The sequence below is a fragment of the Quercus robur genome, chromosome 7 (genome assembly GCF_932294415.1).
Source record: "Quercus robur chromosome 7, dhQueRobu3.1, whole genome shotgun sequence".
Classification (NCBI taxonomy): Eukaryota; Viridiplantae; Streptophyta; class Magnoliopsida; order Fagales; family Fagaceae; genus Quercus; species Quercus robur.
In genome coordinates, this window is record NC_065540.1 from 12441938 (window position 1) to 12461855 (window position 19918).

The 19918-nt window shown below is 36.6% G+C and overlaps 2 protein-coding genes across 4 annotated transcripts in view; one reads left to right on the forward strand and one right to left on the reverse strand.

Annotated features, from left to right (window-relative positions):
* Nucleotides 1-3975: 3975 nt before the first annotated feature.
* On the reverse strand, nt 3976-8928 carry LOC126692283 (uncharacterized). The gene is made up of 7 exons (XM_050387833.1): nt 8637-8928; nt 8309-8518; nt 7625-7697; nt 6294-6625; nt 6006-6147; nt 5590-5715; nt 3976-4700 (listed from the first exon to the last, which is right to left on the reverse strand). Exons 1-7 carry the CDS (start codon nt 8665-8667, stop codon nt 4316-4318), a joined length of 1299 nt encoding a protein of 432 aa, XP_050243790.1. The 5' UTR covers nt 8668-8928; the 3' UTR covers nt 3976-4315.
* A 9081-nt stretch (nt 8929-18009) lies between these two features.
* Nucleotides 18010-19918, forward strand: part of LOC126692281 (F-box protein At5g07610-like) — a 33744-nt gene continuing 31835 nt past the window's right edge. For 2 of the 3 annotated variants that reach the window (XM_050387827.1, XM_050387828.1), the window contains exon 1: nt 18010-19487. In XM_050387827.1, the coding sequence (XP_050243784.1) occupies nt 18074-19487 (1414 nt within the window). In that variant the 5' untranslated portion in view covers nt 18010-18073. The remainder of the gene's footprint in view (nt 19488-19918) is intronic. The other variant, XM_050387825.1, reaches the window with a different exon arrangement.

Genomic DNA, 19918 nt, shown 5'->3' on the forward strand with positions numbered 1-19918 from the left:
CACATGGCATTCCGATTAGGTAGTGTTTCTGAATCAGAATTACTATTCTGAGTTTTAAAAAATATATGTAAACCAACTTTGAAGTCAACTTGAATGAGGTTGACATGAAAATGGAGATTTCATATCAAATCCTTATGTATTTACTATTTAGGACCCTAGGCCTATCAAATACGAGATTTTATATATTGTCGATGTGATTTAATATGGTTTATAGTTTATAAAAAATAATTTTTTTTTTTTTTTAAATTTTACAACTATGAATATATTGTCAAAACTGGACTCTCACAACAAAGTCGAAGTTGATTTTCTAAAAATACAAAATTTTTTATAAATAATTTTTTATTTAAAAGTACATTGAGCTCAAATTTAAATAGATAATTGAGTTGAAATATACGAAGAAATAACTATTTTGTTTTCTTTTTTATAGAACTGAATAGACATTAGTTTGAATTTTGCATATATTCATTAAATTTAGAATTTTTATTGTTTTTTATATTCTTGAATGGTGAAATTTTTTGTTTGTATTTTAACCTCAAAAGATAAGATTGTGATTTCATCCATCATAATATGAGATTGCAAGCCACTAATAAAAAAATTAGGCGTGGGTTCTAGACTTTTAATTAGTTCAACTGATAAAATTTTTTATGGTTGAGTGGATGCCATAAGTTGAAATTATCTCTATTAAAAAAGTAAAAACTCTTTTCTTGTTGATAGATACATGGAAATTTAATTTATGGAGTTTGATTCACAATAGTTACTCTTTATCAATAAACCAAAACACCAATCAATTTTTGGCATAGGTAAAGGTTTAAATCACAAATATCTTATTCAACAACAAATATCTTCACCAGGTGAGCTAACAAAACCTGTCTCTCCATTAGACATTGAGCCTTACATATATAAAAACCACTTGATGATATTATACTCTATCAAGCCAAGAAACTTGAAGGAATGTCTCTATATAGCAAGACTAGTTCGAGTTTTGTCAAATGATGAATATGGATTATTATTATTATTTTATTTTCAAGTCTTTTCCCCCTTTTTTTTTTTTTGGTTTAGACAACCAAGGGCGGTTCATCTGTTAAAATGTCAAGAAGGAAGAAGGAAGAGTGTAGTGGGTAAATGTACAAAGTCACACAACATAAGACATTGTCAAAGTCATTTAATAGACAAGTTTACAAGACAAAACAGTCTAGACTTTTTAAAAGATCTTTTTATCCAATTTCTAATAACAAAAAAAATGTAAAATTGAATTACACCTTTAAAGTATGAGAGTGTTTAAATTTTATACCTTAAAGTTTCATAATTTAGATTTTACCCCCTAAAATTATATTTTGTTTGCATCAATAGCCCCTCTATCTATGTTTTAGAGTGTAGTTTACAATTTACTTTTGACAAAAATATAATCTTAAACTAATAATAAATTTTTTTTTTAACAAAAAAAAAAAAAAAAATAGAAGCACAAAGACTTGGTGCTTTACCCCCAACTCAATGGTGGACTTGAAAGTGAGTCACATTGTTTTAGGGTCCACACGCCTTTAGGAATCTTGGATCGATGCAAAAATATTATATTATATTAGTGCATTTTGTGCGTGAAATCTTGGAATTGCATTACATGGAAATTGAGTTGGAACTTGCCGACTTGGTTTCTCCCCTAACCATATAGAAATTGAGTTTAGGACATTTTCAACTCTTCAAAAATGAACACGCCCACGGTGGTGGTTGGACCTTTGAAACATTTTGGTCAGTGCCGTGTGAACAATAGTGACAAAGGGAAATTCATTCACGTATTTATTTATTTATTTTTTGTAAACGTGGGGTACACACTTATCACTTATTAGACCATAGTGCATCTCCAACAACACCAATAGCGGCTAAATGGCCCACATCACTTATTAGAGATTGTTTTTTAAAAACAAAAAAACAAAAACAATGGAGATTTAGTTTGACTCTTGTTGAAACATTCTTTAGTCAAGTCATATATTATGACTAAAAAAAACTTTGAAGCTGCTGGCCTGTTTGTGGTTGTTGCCCTTGTTGGGAATTCTTTCATAGAAAAATTACTTTAGTTTTTTGTAGAAAATATGAATATCTCTCAGAATAATTTTTTGTTTTGATTTTATTTTTTAAAATAATGTTTCTATGTTATATTAGTGGTGTGCATTTAACTCACCAATCCGACCAACTTGTCAGGCTGGTCAGTCCTACTCAACCCAAAGGCAATCGTGTTGAGTTGGGTTGAGATCAGGATCATTTGATTTATGTGTATATTATTTTTATTGGTAGGCTCATTACACTTTATACATCATATTTATCTAATAATTCTATCATCTTCTTTCTTTTATCTTCATCCTTTGGTTTCTATTGTTGTCAAGCGTTATTCACACCACATTGTCATTTTACATATATTATATAACTTTTTTAAGCTTGTAATTTCTATTTTGTTAGCCTAACGTATTAGATATGAAAACTAATTAGTTTAATGCATTTTAGATTATTTAAAAAAAATATATATATATATATATATATATATATTTATCCTCATTCTCTGGTTTCTACTGTTGTCAAGCGTTATTCACGCCACATTGTCACTTTACATATATTATATAACTTTTTTAAGCTTGTAATTTTCTATTTTGTTAGCCTAACGTATTAGATATTTGAACGAAAACTAATTAGTTTAATGCATTTTAGATTATCTTTAAAAAAAAAAAATATTGATCCATATAGAATATTTATTTATAATATTTGAGATAAGTGTCTAATGACCTACCAAAGAAGTCCAACCTGACGAACCCAAACTAATCACTGACTTGGTTTGGTCTAATTCGGTTAGTTATGTAACAATGGATCGTGAAGTCATTTAGAGAGTCATCACTTGAGGTATTTCCTAAACTTTTTTCTTCACTTTTTTGGTTCTTGTTTTTGTTTTTTTGAGAACAAAGTCATCCTTAAAACTTAAAGCTTGACTTAGATTATAATAGTAGACTTTTTTGTAACACACCCAACTTGCCGCGCGGCATTACGGAAACAATCTCTGTGAGATTGAGTCATGTTCACTGTTTAGGTTGCTTTCTTAAGGGACCATTTCGTGTTTGGGCTGCCTTTTTCTATTTGACCATAGAATTTTAGGACATATACATATTGAAACATCAATACTTAGCTAAGAATCCTCTCAAAAAAAAAAAAAAAAAAAAAAAAAAAAAAAAAAAAAAGCTAAGAAGGTTCTCTGGGATAGCAACAATCTGCTGGAACATCGTTGGAAAGTGCAATTTTAAACATCAAACCGTGTGGATTTTTTTTTCTTTTATTTTTTTTATTTCTTATGACACTTGTGTCCATTTGGTGCAACTTATTTTTGCTTTTAAATGTTGAAATCAATTGTTTGAATATAATATATAGAGTGAAATTTCTAAAAGGGTAAATTGAAAAGGTACAATTTTAAAGTTTAAGACTACACTACTAAACGATTGGTGTTGATTTGATATAACTTATATTGTTAAAAAAAAAAAAAAATGGAATCCAAAATATAATTGTAATTAAACCAATCCCTATCATACAATTTCATATAAGACCCATTACAAAAGGGTTGGACTTGGAATTACTCAATGAATATTGAGCTTAGAAGAATAGAAAAAACCAGCTATAGTCGTTATTTGGGCCCATACATACATGATTTGCGCTTGTGAAACATAAGCATTATTTGACTCGTTATTTGGTCTGTAAACTAAGTACATAGAATTGCTTTCATTCTAATAGAAAATGTTGCATCACCTTATAGCTAATGAATTCGATTATCATCCCTGATTAATGGACTATGACCCAAGTGGACTACACAATCACAGATTCACAGCACCACTCCCTATATTTCATGCAGTGTAAGATCTAAGAATTACATTAGGAGAATCGACCCAAGCCACAAAACTAAGTTGAAAAAATGTCAAGGATCCAAAGAGACACAATATAAGAACTTACTTTATGCAAAGAATTTCAACTTTCATTTTGCTTAAACAACATTCCGCACAGCCTTGTAACTCAGTAGGCATTACCTGTTCTCCTTTACAACAAGATTATCAAAAAGAAAAAGAAAAAAACATTCAGCACGCTTGGTCAAGAACATATGAACAAAGCCCAAAATAATAGAAACCCCATGATATATTTTAGCTTAACACACAAGTGCATCAAAGCAAACCAAATATTTACTGACAAAAGAAAATTATGGTCCCCAAAATCATAAAGGTAGAATCCAACAACTTATTGCCTGGCAAAGGAAGCAAAGATCACAGAACTCTCTTGAAGATGGAAATTTGCCTAATTACAGCTTCAACCATTCCAAGCAAGGACATAGCCCCCAACAAAACCTAGAAGGATAATAGTCCTTCAAGTAGACCTCCCTGCTAAAGCCAATAATATAGAAAGTGAAGGATCGATTGCGATGAGACATGGTGACACGCGTAACTGGCACAACAGAGATGGTATGCCTCTCACATATGACTCTTGCAGAGGGAGGTACAGGTGCTCTCTCCGCAATAACTTCAGAAGAAAACTTGTTGAGGGAGAAAGAGTCAGCAAAAAAGGCAGGAGTGCATTGATATGCCTGAGTGTTGCACAACTGGACACCTTTGGCTCTGTGGAAAACTTCGTCAGGAACTGATGCTGCTCCACTTGTTGCACTAACTTTTCGAGTTGAAAGTGTCTTCCTGTAACAGGATTTTGTTTTTCTCATTCATTATTCACTTTCAAGTGCATCAATACATGCAACAGCACAAAATCATAAGAATGCGAACTATGACAGCCATAGAAACACAATAATTCATACATTGCTCATGCCACCCCCCAACCCCCTCCCAAAAAAAATTAGAGAACATAGAATCTGCTAAGCTAATTTACAGGTGCAGTCAGTCACTCTGGTTAAACATGAAAGGTGATATATTACAACACCAACATGGTTTGGAGGCAAATGATTTCGAGAAGAATACAATTGCCTGTCTAAAAGTCATAGTTGTAAAAGAGATTATATCAAGTAAATCTCAGTCCCTATATGCTTATGGAGACAGCTTACATCTCAGACCTTAACCGAAATTATGTATAAATCCTGTGGACGCTTTGGTTTTTCTTTCAGAAACCATTTAGTCAATTAGTAGCTTTCTAACAAGAACAAAACTCCTGCTAAGAGATGATGTTCGTACACAAACTACAATAAATCATTCAATTTTTAATGCAGTCATACTGCCAGTGAGAAGTTATATAGATCCTATATGTTTCACGACCAAATACAAATCACTTGACAGGGACATCTTCAAGGTTGTGCCCATATTAAAGAATGTAAACCATAACATTACTTGAAGATAATAGATAACTCAAGATAGAGAGATTACCTCTAAAATATGAATTATAATGAACTAATCTTATTAAAAAATTTACTCTTGAAAACCTTCTGAACCTCATTCATTAAGAAATGTAGGTGGGTTAGCTTATCCAAACTGATAGAATTCTGGCCTTTATAGGCAGAGTGTTTAGAAATATTTGCTTCACAAACTAGCAGCATACCATTAAACGATACTTACAAAAAATAAAATAAAAACATACCATCGAACAATGGCGACCTTGTGCGACCGAAGAGAACCACTTGCATTACATGTCTCACATTTAATTAGTCCACGAGATGCACAAGTTGCACAGGGAATCTTTCCCTTGCCATTACATTTCACACATCTGCAAAGACAAAATTATTCTGAATGAATGAACCATGAAATTTACACCACCAGAGTACCATCCAGTTCCAACACATGAAGCTAACATCAAACTGCACTCAACAGTAAAAACTGCTTTCAAATATCCTGTTTTAGTATTTAATTGGAAGTGAAGTACATGAGCAAAGTTTTAGTTAAAGACACGTAAAGAACAAAAGTTGAAGTATGACAGCATGATACTTATTTTAGAGCTTGAAACAAGATTTGACTGCATTCACAGACAGATGAATCATCAAAAAATAAACAACTCACTTTGTGTCTGATCCATCTCTATGGGCAATTAAACCTCTTCCATAACAAGCAGGGCATTCAGTCATCTGATTTTCCTTAAAAAATCCAGGTTCTTGGCTTGCATTGCATGTAGGACAGACAATATTTCCCCGTCCATCACATCCTGCAAATCTCATCCAAGGTTGAGTTAGGACAAAACAATGAATGCTACCATTGGTAACTAAGAGAATAAAATGACACAAGTTTGAGTTTCTTTTACATTTAAATTATTTCTTCACCCCAAAGAGTCTGTAATTTCAGAACCCCTACCTGAGCATTTCTCAATGGTTTCAGAATGGGGAATTTTTGCCCGTGATTCTTCGTAAGATGTAAATAGGAGAGGGAACTGAGACCTTAAATCCAATTCCCAGATTCCAAGTTCAGGTCCAGTATCCTTTCCATCAATATTTCCACCGAGGTAGGCCTCTGTTTCTGTTATAAGTTCCCTTTCCTCTATAAACGTATCTAGAGTTCCTACATAAACATTGCAGTCTTCAACCGTATGAATCTTCCACGTCCGAGCTGGACGACTTCCCCAGCAGCAACGATGACCAACATGATCAATGAGCAATTCTCGTATCTCTACTTCATCCAATAATTGCCTACAAAGGATTTTTGAGTTAACAGAAGTTTGCAGTTTGACGCTACAATGTTGAACTTGATAAAGATTCCATCAAGAAAAAGAGACTTAAACAGAATAAAACAACTTAGGCATAAATGAAAGATTTAAGTAAACATGTACAAGAAGTGTAAAGCTGCCTGTGATTCATGCTTAAGCCAAGACCAGTATTTGACATAAAGCAGAAACTATAATCGGGGAAGATCTCCAGGTGGGATCTTCTACAACTTATCTCATAAAAGCACCAGCATGCTTTGGGCTGTAATGGATGAAACAAAGTGTTTTTTAACTACAACATCATGATTGGTGTAAAAGAAACAACTTATTGAAATTTCTAATTTCATATGCATGATAATGCACATATAAATTATCTATGAAAATAAATGGCTAGAGGAAGATAAAATCCTCGTTTTTCAAGCAAAAGTCTTGAAAATAAATACAGGTTCACTAAAATTCTTGCTAACAAGCTGTTCCCACTTTGACGTATGCTAATATGGCAATGAAATCGCTGAAATTCTTCTTATTCCTCTTTATCCCCAAAATTGCCTCCCCAGAGAATAAGCTGTCCTCATCCCTTAATTGTCATTCTTCCATACTAGAGACAATTTCTATTTCTTGTTTGTGCCTTGGCAAAAGTATGCTACCCCTTTTGTTATTATCATATGCAAGCACGAATACTTAGCACAAATAATGGATGATTTTAGCCTATATAATATATGCCCCACAACACAATATGCCTATTGGTTGTTATATGTACAAAATGAAAGAGTGCAAGACAGCTTAGAAAGAGGGAATGTCTTAAGGCTCATCTTAAGTATATCATGTCATATCATATTATGCCAGCATTGCAGCAACATGGTACATACTTTTAAGATTGATCATAGGACTAACAATCTTAAAACTAGGCAACATATATAAGATCAATAAGATCACTTCCATTTAATTTTGTTACTTAATAACAGGTGCGCATTATTTAAATTACCTCTGGAAATCAGTGGTGGCTCCAGTTCCACCATATTCTCCTCCATATCCACCTTGATAAACAATAGCTTGCACTGCAATAAGTGACTCATAATTTAACACCCACTATAATGTGGTACAAAGTAAAAGATTCAAGGAAGAGAACAACAATTTCATTGTGTTAACGTGAAGCATAACTAATATAAACCAGCTTTAGTTGATGAGAAAACAATGAATCATTTTATGCCAGCCTTGATTTCTGAAAATGAAAAACTTGCTTCATAAGCCAGACTCTACTATAATCTTTGTCAAATTGAAGTTTTTGTATCTTAATTTATCTTCTTTCCCTACACTTCTTCAGCAACACAACAATAACAACAACAACAATATCAACCTAGTCTTAGTCCCAAAATTTTGGAGTCAGCAATGGATCCTCACTGTACTAATTAAGGTCGGTCACATGTATTCTTTTCTGTGATTCTATTCTATCCATACTATATGTTAATTGACTTGTCCTTCCAAAAAAAAAAAAAAAAAAAAAACACACAAATGAAACATAGAGAACAAAACAGGACATTGTCATACACCAAACCATAACCTTAATCTTGACAAACAAAAACTCTACTATACCTCAAAATAACATAGACCCATTAACAAAAATTCAAAACCCATATCAGAATTAGCCAATTGAGCAACATAGGCGTACCATTGGGATCGGGCTCAGGCGAACTAACCAAAGCGGCATGAATGGAAGGCGGGTAATGATCGGAAAAAGAACCCGCCGTTCGAATCTCTTCAACGCTGACTTCAGTGCCGGCCAACGAAGCAGTAGGAATCACAGAGCCTGTTCTTCCCACGTACTGGTACGAGCTCCATTTTTCACCTTCTTTCTCTGTTGCCGCTTCACTTCTTTGTTCTTTCACATACAAAAAAACAAAAACAAAAACCCCATAAAGAAATGTTAGAGATAAAGCTATAAAGGTTGGAAATTTAAAGGCATGAGAAGTGTTTACAAGTGTGGGAATTGTGTATACCTGAGACTGATGAGAGCAGAGGCTCCTCCATGTTTTTGTGTTTGTGTTTGTGAGAAAGATAGAGATTTGAGAGTGGACTATAAATACTGGGAAATACTTTTTCTTAGCTGGTAAGGAAGTGGATCAAAGTCAAGGATACAAGACAGCGAAGCGACGATTTGGGTTTCAGACTTAACAGGACAAAAACAGAGTTGGGTCCACACCCATCTGTTCTTCAAAGTCGGTTGATCAACGCAGAAGAACAAGTGTGGTGGAGAATTGGTTCAGTGGATCCAATGGACCAATGCCACTGGCTCGTCCTTAGCCAGAGTGTATATATAGTTTTTGATTTATATAATTTGGGTAAATTTATATTAGTTTTTTTTTTTACTTTATTTATTTATAGATATGCTCTATTTAAATATTAAAGGTTTTTCAAAATGTTTCATTTCAACTTTATAGTTTCAGATTCTATTAAAAAAAAAAAAAAACCTATGGTTTCAAATAATTTTATTTAAACCTTAAAGTTTTGTGTTAGTTTAAACCTCAAAATTTGATAAATTTCATTTAAACCAATAATCATTTGATATATTTAATCATGTTAATAGCAAAAAAATAATAGAGGTGTAAATGAAACATTTTTATAAATTTTGAGGTTTAAATAAAATATTTGAAAGTTACAAGTTTCGGCCAAAAAAAAAAAATATATATATATATATATATATATATTTGATAAAAATGTTTACCTTAGAAATATTTAAAATGAATACTATTTGAATTTTTACTTTAGAAATATTCAAACCTTAAAGGTTTAGATGTCTTATATCCAAACTAATTAGTATAACCAAAATCAAAATAGTATTTCTAAGATACGATATAAAAATTCTTTATGAATCAAAAGTTATGGTCAAAACATCCATGAGTATGTTTGAGCCGGTATTGAATTTTAGCGTTATAGACATCCAAATTGATGTAGAACTAACATTGTTTTTTTAAGACACGATTTCTATGTGATATAAATAAGACTGTATATGAACTAAAATAGTGTTTTTAAGGCACAATTTCGGTATAAAATGAATACTATTTGAATTTTTACCTTAGAAATATTCAAACCTTAAAGGTTTAGATGTCTTATATCCAAACTAATTAGTATAACCAAAATAGTGTTTCTAAGATACGATATAAAAATTCTTTATGGATCAAAAGTTATGGTCAAAATAGTGAGCAAATATCATTTTTCAGTATCGATTTCAAACCGATTTGAGCATTTTTGAGTTGTAATTACTTCAAAACTATTGTGAAATATTCAATTACCCTTGGTTGACATATGTCAAGCTCGTCATTGGGGCTGGTGACCAAAATTTATTAACGAGTATAGAATGTAGTGTCTACACAGGTACAAAATAAGATGTCCACAATGACACTTGTAGGGTCACGTTTTGCAGCTCAAGCCCAAGATGTATGGGATCTTGGACCAGTGAACCCGGTACGATAAATTTGTAGAGAGTGGGACGAAGAGCTAGGTTTTAGTGCATGGCCAACAGCTAACGCGGTGTTTATCACGGTGAAGCAAGGATGAACTGGGTTTATCATAGAGGGTTGGTCCTCGGCACGGCTCGAGGAGCTTTTTCTGGGGCCTCTTAAGTGATAGGGGTTTCAACCCTCCCTTCCCTTTTGCTTCCTTTCACCCTCTTTTATAGTAGTTTCCTTCCTCCTGAATTGGGTTCCTAGTGCTGATACTTGTCCCATCAGTCTTTCCTCCAAGTTGTTGGGAGTAGTTGTAAAGGCAGAAAAGTATGGTTATGTCAGGTACAAGACACTGAATGCAATAATGACAGCAGAGTGGTTGTAAAGGCAAAAAAGCATGACTATGTCAGGTACAAGGCACTGAATGCAATAATGGTAGCTTTTCCCTTAGACATTTCTATTTTCCCCGTTGTCCTTTTCTGTTTTAGTACTTTTCCTGTTCCATGGAGTGACCTAGAGTGCCTCTCTCAGTGATAAGCCATTCCCTTTTTCCTGGCCATGCTTGGTCGATGAGGGATTCTTTCCATGGCCGAGGAGGGGTTCTTCCTTGGACTGGGCCCTTGGCCCAATGTAGATATTGACATGGGCTTCCTGGTCTTTTACTCCTTTCAATAGCCCCTTGAGATTCTTCTTTTCTTCCCCATGGGAGGAAAGGAGGATCTCGATATGATGATTGCCCTTTCGCGCCCATTTTGCACTATTCCTGGTTGTGAAACATTCTTTTAGTTTATCCAAGCCGCGTTCTTGCCGTTTCGATACACGAGGCGCGCTTTCATTAAGGTCTTTTTATGAGGTGACGCAAATCTAACAGCTGAAGACTGTTTTGGAAATTGAGCGAGATTTATCTCGCTTGTAATTTTTTCTTGGAGATTTGGGCGAATTGATTGCCACCAGGTCTGCCTCCTATATAAGACACATGGGGGGGCCGTTCTTCTTTATTCACAGATCCTTGAGTTCTACGGGAGTTTTAGGCTCTTAACTCTTCAAATGTTCCCAAGGGCCCCACCAAGGTAGTGATTGAGATTTAGGGAGTGAAATGGTCAAGGATAAGGGTGAGGGTGAAGGAATCAAGCCCTCTTCAGAAGCCACGGGCGTCACTGAGATTCAGAATGACACAGTTAAGGTAAGGGAGGCAGAGGCCAAAGATATTTCTCCCCTTTGACTGGACAAGAAAGAAGTCTCTCTTCCTTCAGCCAAAATCCGAAGCAGGTGTAGGTCGCATCAGATTTTTGGTGCGACAAAATTTGGATTTCATCCAGCGCCGTGTGTCACGTGTGTGCGGATTTGGATTTCTCATCGCTGGTATCATCCATACTTGCTTGATTGCTGTTAGAGCAATACTTGCTAGATTGCTGCTAGAGCAAGTATGTGGATTTGGCATTTCTGCTTCTTCTTCTCTCCCATCGCCGGTGCCATCCATACTTGCTCGATTGCTGTTGGAGCAAGATTGTGGATCTGGCATCTCTGCTTCTTCTTCTCTCCCATCGCAGGTACCATTCATATTTGCTCGATTGCTGCTAGAACAAGATTGAGGATTTATCGCTCCCGTGGACTGCTTTTTATAGTTAGCTTTTGAAATAGGCTTGTCTAAGCCCTTTTATGTACAATGTACTTCTTCTTTATCTAATAAAAAGATGACTTTATTTTACTTTGCGAACCTTTCCTTTTCTTCAATGATTGTTTTATGAATGGGTGTGTTGGCATCTTTTCTTTTGAATAGCATTTAGAATTGATGCCACTGATGGTAAAGGGTTGTTACCCCGAATTTGTCAAAACTGACGGGCACACGACCGTTAACTTTGAATAAGTTAACTATATAGGACTAATCAGCAAAACAACCGCATGCTCTACAATGCGAATAGTGCAACCACCCAAGGACGTGTAATTTAAAGTAAACAGTCCGAGGGGATCACCGGGTACTAAGGTTCTTTTCAACGTTTGCGATGATGTTTATAGCTTTAACTTGCTTTAGGCATCTGGTCTGAGGACTGAGGCATGATTGGATTTAGCTTAAACGCTTAGAAAGTTGTTAGTGTGTGTTAGTTTCTACAAAGCAGGAGGTCCAAGGACCATGCAAGACCTTGGTTCTGTCTAGTACCTAGGTTTTCCTTTAAAGTAACTAGTTTCCTCATAAGTTTGAGTCCGAGGACCATGCAAGACTTTGGTTCTATCTCTCACTTAGATTCTTCATGAAGTAACTAGTTTCCCTATAGGTTTGAGTCCGAGGGCCATGCAAGACCTTGGTTCTGTCTAGTACTTAGGTTCTTCTCTGAAATAACTAGTTTCCCCATAGGTTTGAGTCCGAGGACCATGCAAGACCTTGGTTCTGTCTAGCACTTAGATTCTTCTTTGGAGTAACTAGTTTCCCCATAGGTTTGAGTCCGAGGACCATGCAAGACCTTGGTTTTGTCTAGCACTTAGATTATTCTCTAAAGTAACTAGTTTCCTCATAGGTTTGAGTCTGAGGACCATGCAAGACCTTGGTTCTTTCTAGTACTTAGGTTCTTCTTTGAAGTAACTAGTTTCCCCAAAGGTTTGAGTCCAAGGATCATGCAAGACCTTGGTTCTGTCTAGTACTTAGGTTCTTCTCTGAAGTAACTAGTTTCCCCATAGGTTTGAGTCCGAGGACCATGCAAGACCTTGGTTCTGTCTAGCACTTAGATTCTTCTTTGAAGTTACTAGTTTCCCCATAGGTTTGAATCCGAGGACCATGCAAGACCTTGGTTATGGTTAGCACTTAGATTCTTCTTTGAAGTAACTAGTTTCCCCATAGGTTTGAGTCCGAGGACCATGCAAGACCTTGGTTCTGTCTAGCACTTAGATTCTTCATGAAGTAACTAGTTTCCCCGTAAGTTTGAGTCCGAGGACCATGCAAGACCTTTGTTCTGTCTAGCACTTAGATTATTCTCTGAAGTAACTAGTTTCCCCCATAGGTTAAGTCCGAGGACCATGCAAGACCTTGGTTCTGTCTAGTACTTAAATTCTTCTTTGAAGTAACTAGTTTCCCCATAGGTTTGAGTTTGAGAACCATGCAAGACCTTGGTTTTGTCTAGTACTTAGATTCTTCTTTTAAGTAACTAGTTTCTCCATAGCACTTAGATTCTTCATGAAGTAACTAGTTTCCCCATAGGTTTGAGTTCGAGAACCATGCAAGACCTTGGTTCTGTCTAGCGCTTAGATTTTTCATGAAGCAACTAGTTTCCTCATAGGTTTAAGTTTGGGAACCATGCAAGACCTTGGTTCTGTCTAGCACTTAGGTTCTTCTCTGAAGTAACTAGTTTCCCCCATAGGTTTGAGTCCGAGGACCATGCAAGATCTTGGTTCTGTCTAGCACTTAGGTTCTTCTCTAAAGTAACTAGTTTCCCTATAGGTTTGAGTCCGAGGACCATGCAAGACCTTGGTTCTGTCTAGCACTTAAATTCTTCTCTGAAGTAATTAGTTTCCTCATAGGTTTGAATCCGAGGACCATGCAAGACCTTGGTTCTGTCTAGCACTTAAATTCTTCTTTGAAGTAACTAGTTTTCCCATAGGTTTGAGTCCGAAGACCATGCAAGACCTTGGTTCTATCTAGTACTTAGGTTCTTCTTGAGTCGGGCTACTAGACCCACGAGAACTAGCCCCTTGACATATGTACGGGGCATATACTTGACGTCGGAAGCCCCTAGAACTGTGCCCCATTTAGTAACCCTCTCCACATAATCAGTACCTCGAAGAGTAGCCCTGAGCGAAGGCTGAGTTATGACAATAACTGTGTATTCTTGGAAATGATGGGGAAGCTTCCGTGTAGCATGCACCACCGTCGAAATGGTCCTCTCGAGGGACTCTTGCTGATAGGAGCTTGATCCCACCATGATTAACCGTTGCATTCGCTAATGCACAAGTTCTTTCCACAAACGGCGCCAATTGTAGGGTCACGTTTTACAGCCCAAGCCCAAGATGTATGGGATCTTGGACCAGTGAGCCTGGTACAATAAATTTGTAGAGAGTGGGACGAAGAGTTAGGCTTTAGTGCATGGGCAACAGCTAACGCGATGTTTATCACGGTGAAGCAAGGATGAACTGGGTTTATCATTAAGGGTTGGTCCTCGGCACGACCCGAGGAGCTTTTTTTGGGGCCTCTTGAGTGATAGGGGTTTCAGCCCCCCTCCATTTTTCTTCCCTTCACCCTCTTTTATAGTAGTTTCCTTCCTCTTGAATTGAGTTCCTAGTGCTGATACTTGTCCCATCAGCCTTTCCCTCAAGTTGTTGGGAGTGGTTGTAAAGGCAGAAAAGCATGGCTATGTCAGGTACAAGGCACTGAATGCAATAATGACAGCTTTTCCCTTAAACATTTCTATTTTCCCCGTTGTCATTTTCTGTTTTAGTACTTTTCATGTTCCATGGAGTGACCCAGAGTGCCTCTCTCAGTGATAAGTCGTTCTCTTTGTCCTCGGCTATGCTTGGCCGAGGAAGGATTCTTCCCATGGCCGAGGAGGGGTTCTTCCTTGGACTCGGCCCTTAGCCCAATGTATATATTGACATGGGCTTCCCAGTCTTTTACTCCTCACAACACTAATGAATCTCTAATAAAGATGCAATAATCTATAACAATTCTTCTTGCATCTAGACATAAGGCCCAATCTGAATCTACAAAGTCTTTGACATGAAGCTCTGCAGTAGAAGAAAAGAATATCACTTTCCCAGGCTCACCCTTTAGATATTGTAGGATTCTTTGTGCAGCAATTAAGTGAGGTTTCCTAGACTTTGCCATATATTGACTTAACCTTTGAATTGCAAAAGTAATAACATGCCATGTAATTGTCAAGAATAACAGTCTACCAATTAGCCTTCTATATGCACTTGGATCTTTAAGAATGTCACATTCATGCTTGCTAAGTCTAAAATTTTGTTCCATTGGAGTCTTGACAGGCTTGCAGCCAAGTAATCCTACATCATTGAAGACCTCCAATGCATATTTTCTTTGACATAAAACAATCCCTTTATCTGACCTTGCCATTTTTAACTCAATAAAGAACTTTAACTCACCAAAGTCCTTGAGTTTGATTTTTTGGCCTAACAGTAACTTGTATTGATTCACTTCTTCCTTATCATTACTAGCAATCAACGCATCTTCTACATAAACTAGAAGAGCAATGAAGACTGATTTTGTTGCCTAGTGAACAATGAATAATTTGCCTTTGATTGAGTGAACCCTAACTAAACTAAAGTACTAGAAAATTTTGATGATGATGTGCTAAAATCGTCAGTGAATTGTAGGCTCCAAATCACGCCAATGGGTACCTATGGAATAAGAAAGAAAATGACCAAACAGAAGGCACTAGTGTGGTACTGGCCAAGAACCCTCCTAAGGCCAAATCAATGAATGAGAAATTTCTAAGAACTCTATAATAAGGGAGTTAGGGATTTTCTGCGTACCTGAGGAAAGAGGAAGTCTAGTGCTTATATAGTGGTGAGTAGGGAACCAAGATCCCTTTCCTTGTAGAGGAGATCTGGTATTAAGGTTTCCGAGATTCTAGGGTGTCTTTTCAGATGGGGAAGATATGGTAGTGTGATAAGGTCTTTATTTGTGATGTGCAAGATATTTCCATACATGAGTATTAATGAGGACCAAGCAATGCCACATAGGACTCGTCAGCTTCTCCACCCTATCGGCCTTATGGTTACTCATCACTTCAGGTTTTCCCATCGGTTTGTGGGGGAATTTATCCATCGGCTCTTGTGGTAGTGTCACCCATTGAAAGTGCCATCGGTTTATTAAGGGTACGTTACTTCTATCAGTCTTTCCCGAGCCTCTGTCATTTTTTTTTTGGTGAAGTCGAGGGTCTCATTGAGGTCATTTGCTCTCTTAGCCTTTTGCTTATAAGTCAATTTACCTTTGCCGAAATTACCCCTATCATTTAAGAACCACTATCTAGAGGCTAGATTAAGGCCATAGAGGGATTTATTATGTTTTTGGTGTGGATCTAACTTTGGAATGAGCGGTATTGGGAAAAGGATAAAATAATATTAACTTTTTATGTAGGGGTTCTGATTAGACTTATTCATACTTCAAATGACCCAAACCAACCAAGAGACTTAGGGAAAAAACTTTACCAAAATAACATAAGATTTAAGGGAGGGAGTACCAAGCAACATTAAGAACCGTTGTTGAAAGCAACCCATGAATCACAATTCATTGAAGTTTTCAAGTTTGAGCATTCGTATTTGTTTATGTAAAAATTTATGTCTATTTTAATATAATAACCTACTTTTTCTATTTTACATACTTATTTTTTAATTATTTCACATCAAATTATTTATTTTACATTACATTTTATTAAAAAAAATCAAATTTTCTTGATTTTTTAATTGTTTATCTTTTTTCATACACAATAATTACTATTTACTCTATTCTATTATACACGGACCGATATAAGAGCATCCACATTCTCGTCTATTTTACACGGAAAAACCTACTTTTTCATTTTACACATCCATTTTTACAAAACACTTACATCAGTTTATCTATTCTACACATTTATATAATAAAATATTCATTCTTTTACAATTTTTTATTATTCCCTCCCTCGCTGCCCCTCTCTCTCACAGACCCACAGTTCGTCACTACCAACGATCACTCCACACCCAGCCACCATCACCACCTAGCCACCATCATCAAGGAAAACCCACTCAATCCCAAACCCATTAATCACCCACCCAACCCGAAACCCAGTCAAGCCAAATCATCACCCACCCAATCGGCGACAAGATCATCAAAACCCAACAATGAACCAGAAAAGCCAAGCCGATCAAGATCAAAACCCACTGACCCACACCCACAATCAACCAAAAAACCAGAAGAAAAAAAAAAAACCAACAGATCGGAGTGAGATCAAGACCTCTAGCCTGAGCAAGATCGACGCCTAGTAGCACCGCCACCTCCTCACGACAGCCACTGGCCTCAAGCTCAACCAAAAATGGATCAAAACCCACGAGATTCTATGCGACAAACTCGTCAGAGAACTCCGTTTGTGTTGTAGGCGACGGACTTGTCCGGCAACTCGGCTTACTCGATCTCGTTCTCATTGACGGCGATGGTGATCGGCGGAAGCTAGAGGAAGAAAAATTGATGAGATGAGAGAAAGAGAGAGCTGTGTTGTGCGCCTAAGAGAGAGTGAGAGTGAGAGCAAAGACAAGAGGGAGAAAAAACTATTAAAAAATTAAATACACATGCTACAGTACCCGTGTAAATTTACACGGGTACTGTAGTTCATTGAAAAATTTAGAAGACTTTACACATTTTTAAACGAATTGATGTGGAGTGTTTTTTGGTTCAAAATGTGTGAAAGTAGTCAAAATGTGTATTTTTTTACACATTTATAAAAGAGCTGATGTAAATGCTCTAAGTTATTTTAAAATAAAATTGTGTAAATTTTACACTTTTTTCTATTATATAAGAATTTTTTTTTTTTTAGAAACTATTATATAAGAATTGATGTGAATGTTCCGCTTGTTTTTTCATTTTATTTTATTTTTGTGATAATATGCTCTACTGTATTCATTGTAAAACGAGATGTACTTTTAAAATTTTCAAGTAACAACAAGGATCAGGTGTAAAATAAATTTTTATTTATTTATTAAAAGATTAAAAAAAGGTCAATTCGGTAATAACACTATAAAATTTTTAACTATTTATTGGAAAAAAAAAAAAACGGTTTGGATTTTTTCCAAAAAAAAAAATAAACGATTTGGATTAGTCCACCTCAATCAGAAACCGACATGAAAACCGACACGGAATATTACCGTCTATAAATATAAAAGCAAATCCGTATATTTAAATACTTAAATTACCTTTACGGTTTATTAAACTTCTGTTGTTTTCGTTTATTTAGGTTTCTCTTCCTTTTCCCCAACCCAACAAAGAAATATCTGCTTCTGTCTCCGCCGTTACCATGGCGGTGGAGTCAATCAAAATCACAAACACAGACACAGACACAGACACAGACCCAGACCCAGACCTTTCTCTGGTTTTGTCTTGTAAAAGAAGAAAAGAAGATGATGTTGAAGAGGATCCGAAGGAATTTCCACATCGCAAAAGAAGAAGATTAGAAGAAGAAGAAGAAGAGCCAGATCCGGATGATTCGATCCAGCTGCCTGAATTCATCAAGATCGAAGAACTGCCAGATGCTATACTGTTCGAGATCCTCTATCGACTCCCTTGCCGATGGGCTCTCCAATGTAAGTCTGTGTCGAAGCGCTGGTGTTCTGTGATTTCTCATCATTTGTTTGTTCGCAACGCCATGCTCCACCGACACCCATTCAGTAAGTCAAACACAGACCCCTTTACTCTTGTGTTATACCATGCCAAAAAGATCCTCGCTCTTACATTCGATGAGGACTGTGGCGGTGTTGGTGACGGTGACGGTGACGGACTCGATTTTCTCAACTTTCTTCCCTGTATCGAGTTTGCAAGAAAAAATTATCCCTTTTGCGTCGAAGCATCGTTCAACGATTTATTACTGATACGCAGCGAAGTTCTGCCGATTGTTAATTCAGGCTTTACTGAGTATGTCATCTGTAATCCTATTACCAAACAGTGGATCATTCTCCCTCGCCTTCCGTACCAGGGATATCGCGGAATTGTTTTGGTGGGCTTTATATGCATTCCAGATAGCTGTGATAAAGAGCAGGGATGTATTACCAATGCCCATTACAGTTATAGAGTGGTGCGCATTTATTCTCCCACTCAATCCAACTCTACTCAGATACGTATGCAGATCTTTTCTTCCGACACCGGTGAATGGTGCGACTCTCTTGTTTCGTCACCGCGCGGATTTAATTCCTTGTTTGGAAGGCCTGAGCATGCTGGTGTTGTTGCCTGCAATGGGGTGCTGCATTGGGTGGATGAAAATGATAGAATGATCAGAGGCTTTGTTGTGTTCGATCCATTCAACAATGCACAAGGATGCCGCTATATTGATCCACCCATTGACCTTTCCCTTGGAGAATGGGTCTCCTTTGGAGTGTTCCAAGGGCGTCTCCGGATATTCCAAAATTCTTCTTTGCAATACCCTCGCAGTTTTTCTGTTTGGGAACTCGAGGATTACAACAATGCTGGTACATGGTGTCTGAAATACAAAATTTACTTCAAGGACATGGTTTCAGAATGTTCCGATCTCCTCAAGATGGCAAAGGAAAAGATCTCAACTGGGTCATTGTTAGCTTTCCATCCAAATGTTGGCGAATTTGTTTTTTTACAATTTCGCAAATGCATTGTTTTGTGTAACATGCGGACGAGGGTATTAACAATGGCCGGCCGACTGGAAAAACTTTTACCATGCAAAAGTATATACTCTGATAGCATACCTACAAAATATGTCTTCTTAGTTGGGCAACCATCGTGGCCAACACCAGTACCTCTCCCATTGAAGTTTGAATGCCCTTCCCCATTTTTATGGAGCGAGTTTGTTTCTAAACGTCAAAAGCAAAAGAAGCAACGGCAAGAAGTTGAGAAGTTGAGGGCAGCGCCAACACCAATTCCTCTCCCAGTTTGAATGCCCTTGGTTTTAAACTACAAAACTCAAGAAGTTGGAAGTAAGTTTTTATTTTGTCTTTTAATCTTTCCTCCAACTTTTATGATGCTTTTCCTCCATCCCATGCAGACTGTTTTCTGTTTTGAGATGACAACGAAGCAGTTATCATGAAGTTGAAGGTAGTCATATCTCTAACAGTGAAGTTTAGATGCTCAAATCATTGTTGGGATAGATTGTGGGATGTAGTGCATTGCTTTTTAGTGT

Bases quoted from the DNA above. Each gene is read 5' to 3' on its own strand.
- LOC126692283 (XM_050387833.1), bottom strand. From the start codon at position 8,667: ATGGAGGAGCCTCTGCTCTCATCAGTCTCAG. The intron at 8,519-8,636 runs GTATACACAATT...TGTATGTGAAAG, and splicing joins TCTGCTCTCATCAGTCTCAG to AACAAAGAAGTGAAGCGGCA. The intron at 6,148-6,293 runs GTAGGGGTTCTG...TGAGATTTGCAG, and splicing joins AACCATTGAGAAATGCTCAG to GATGTGATGGACGGGGAAAT.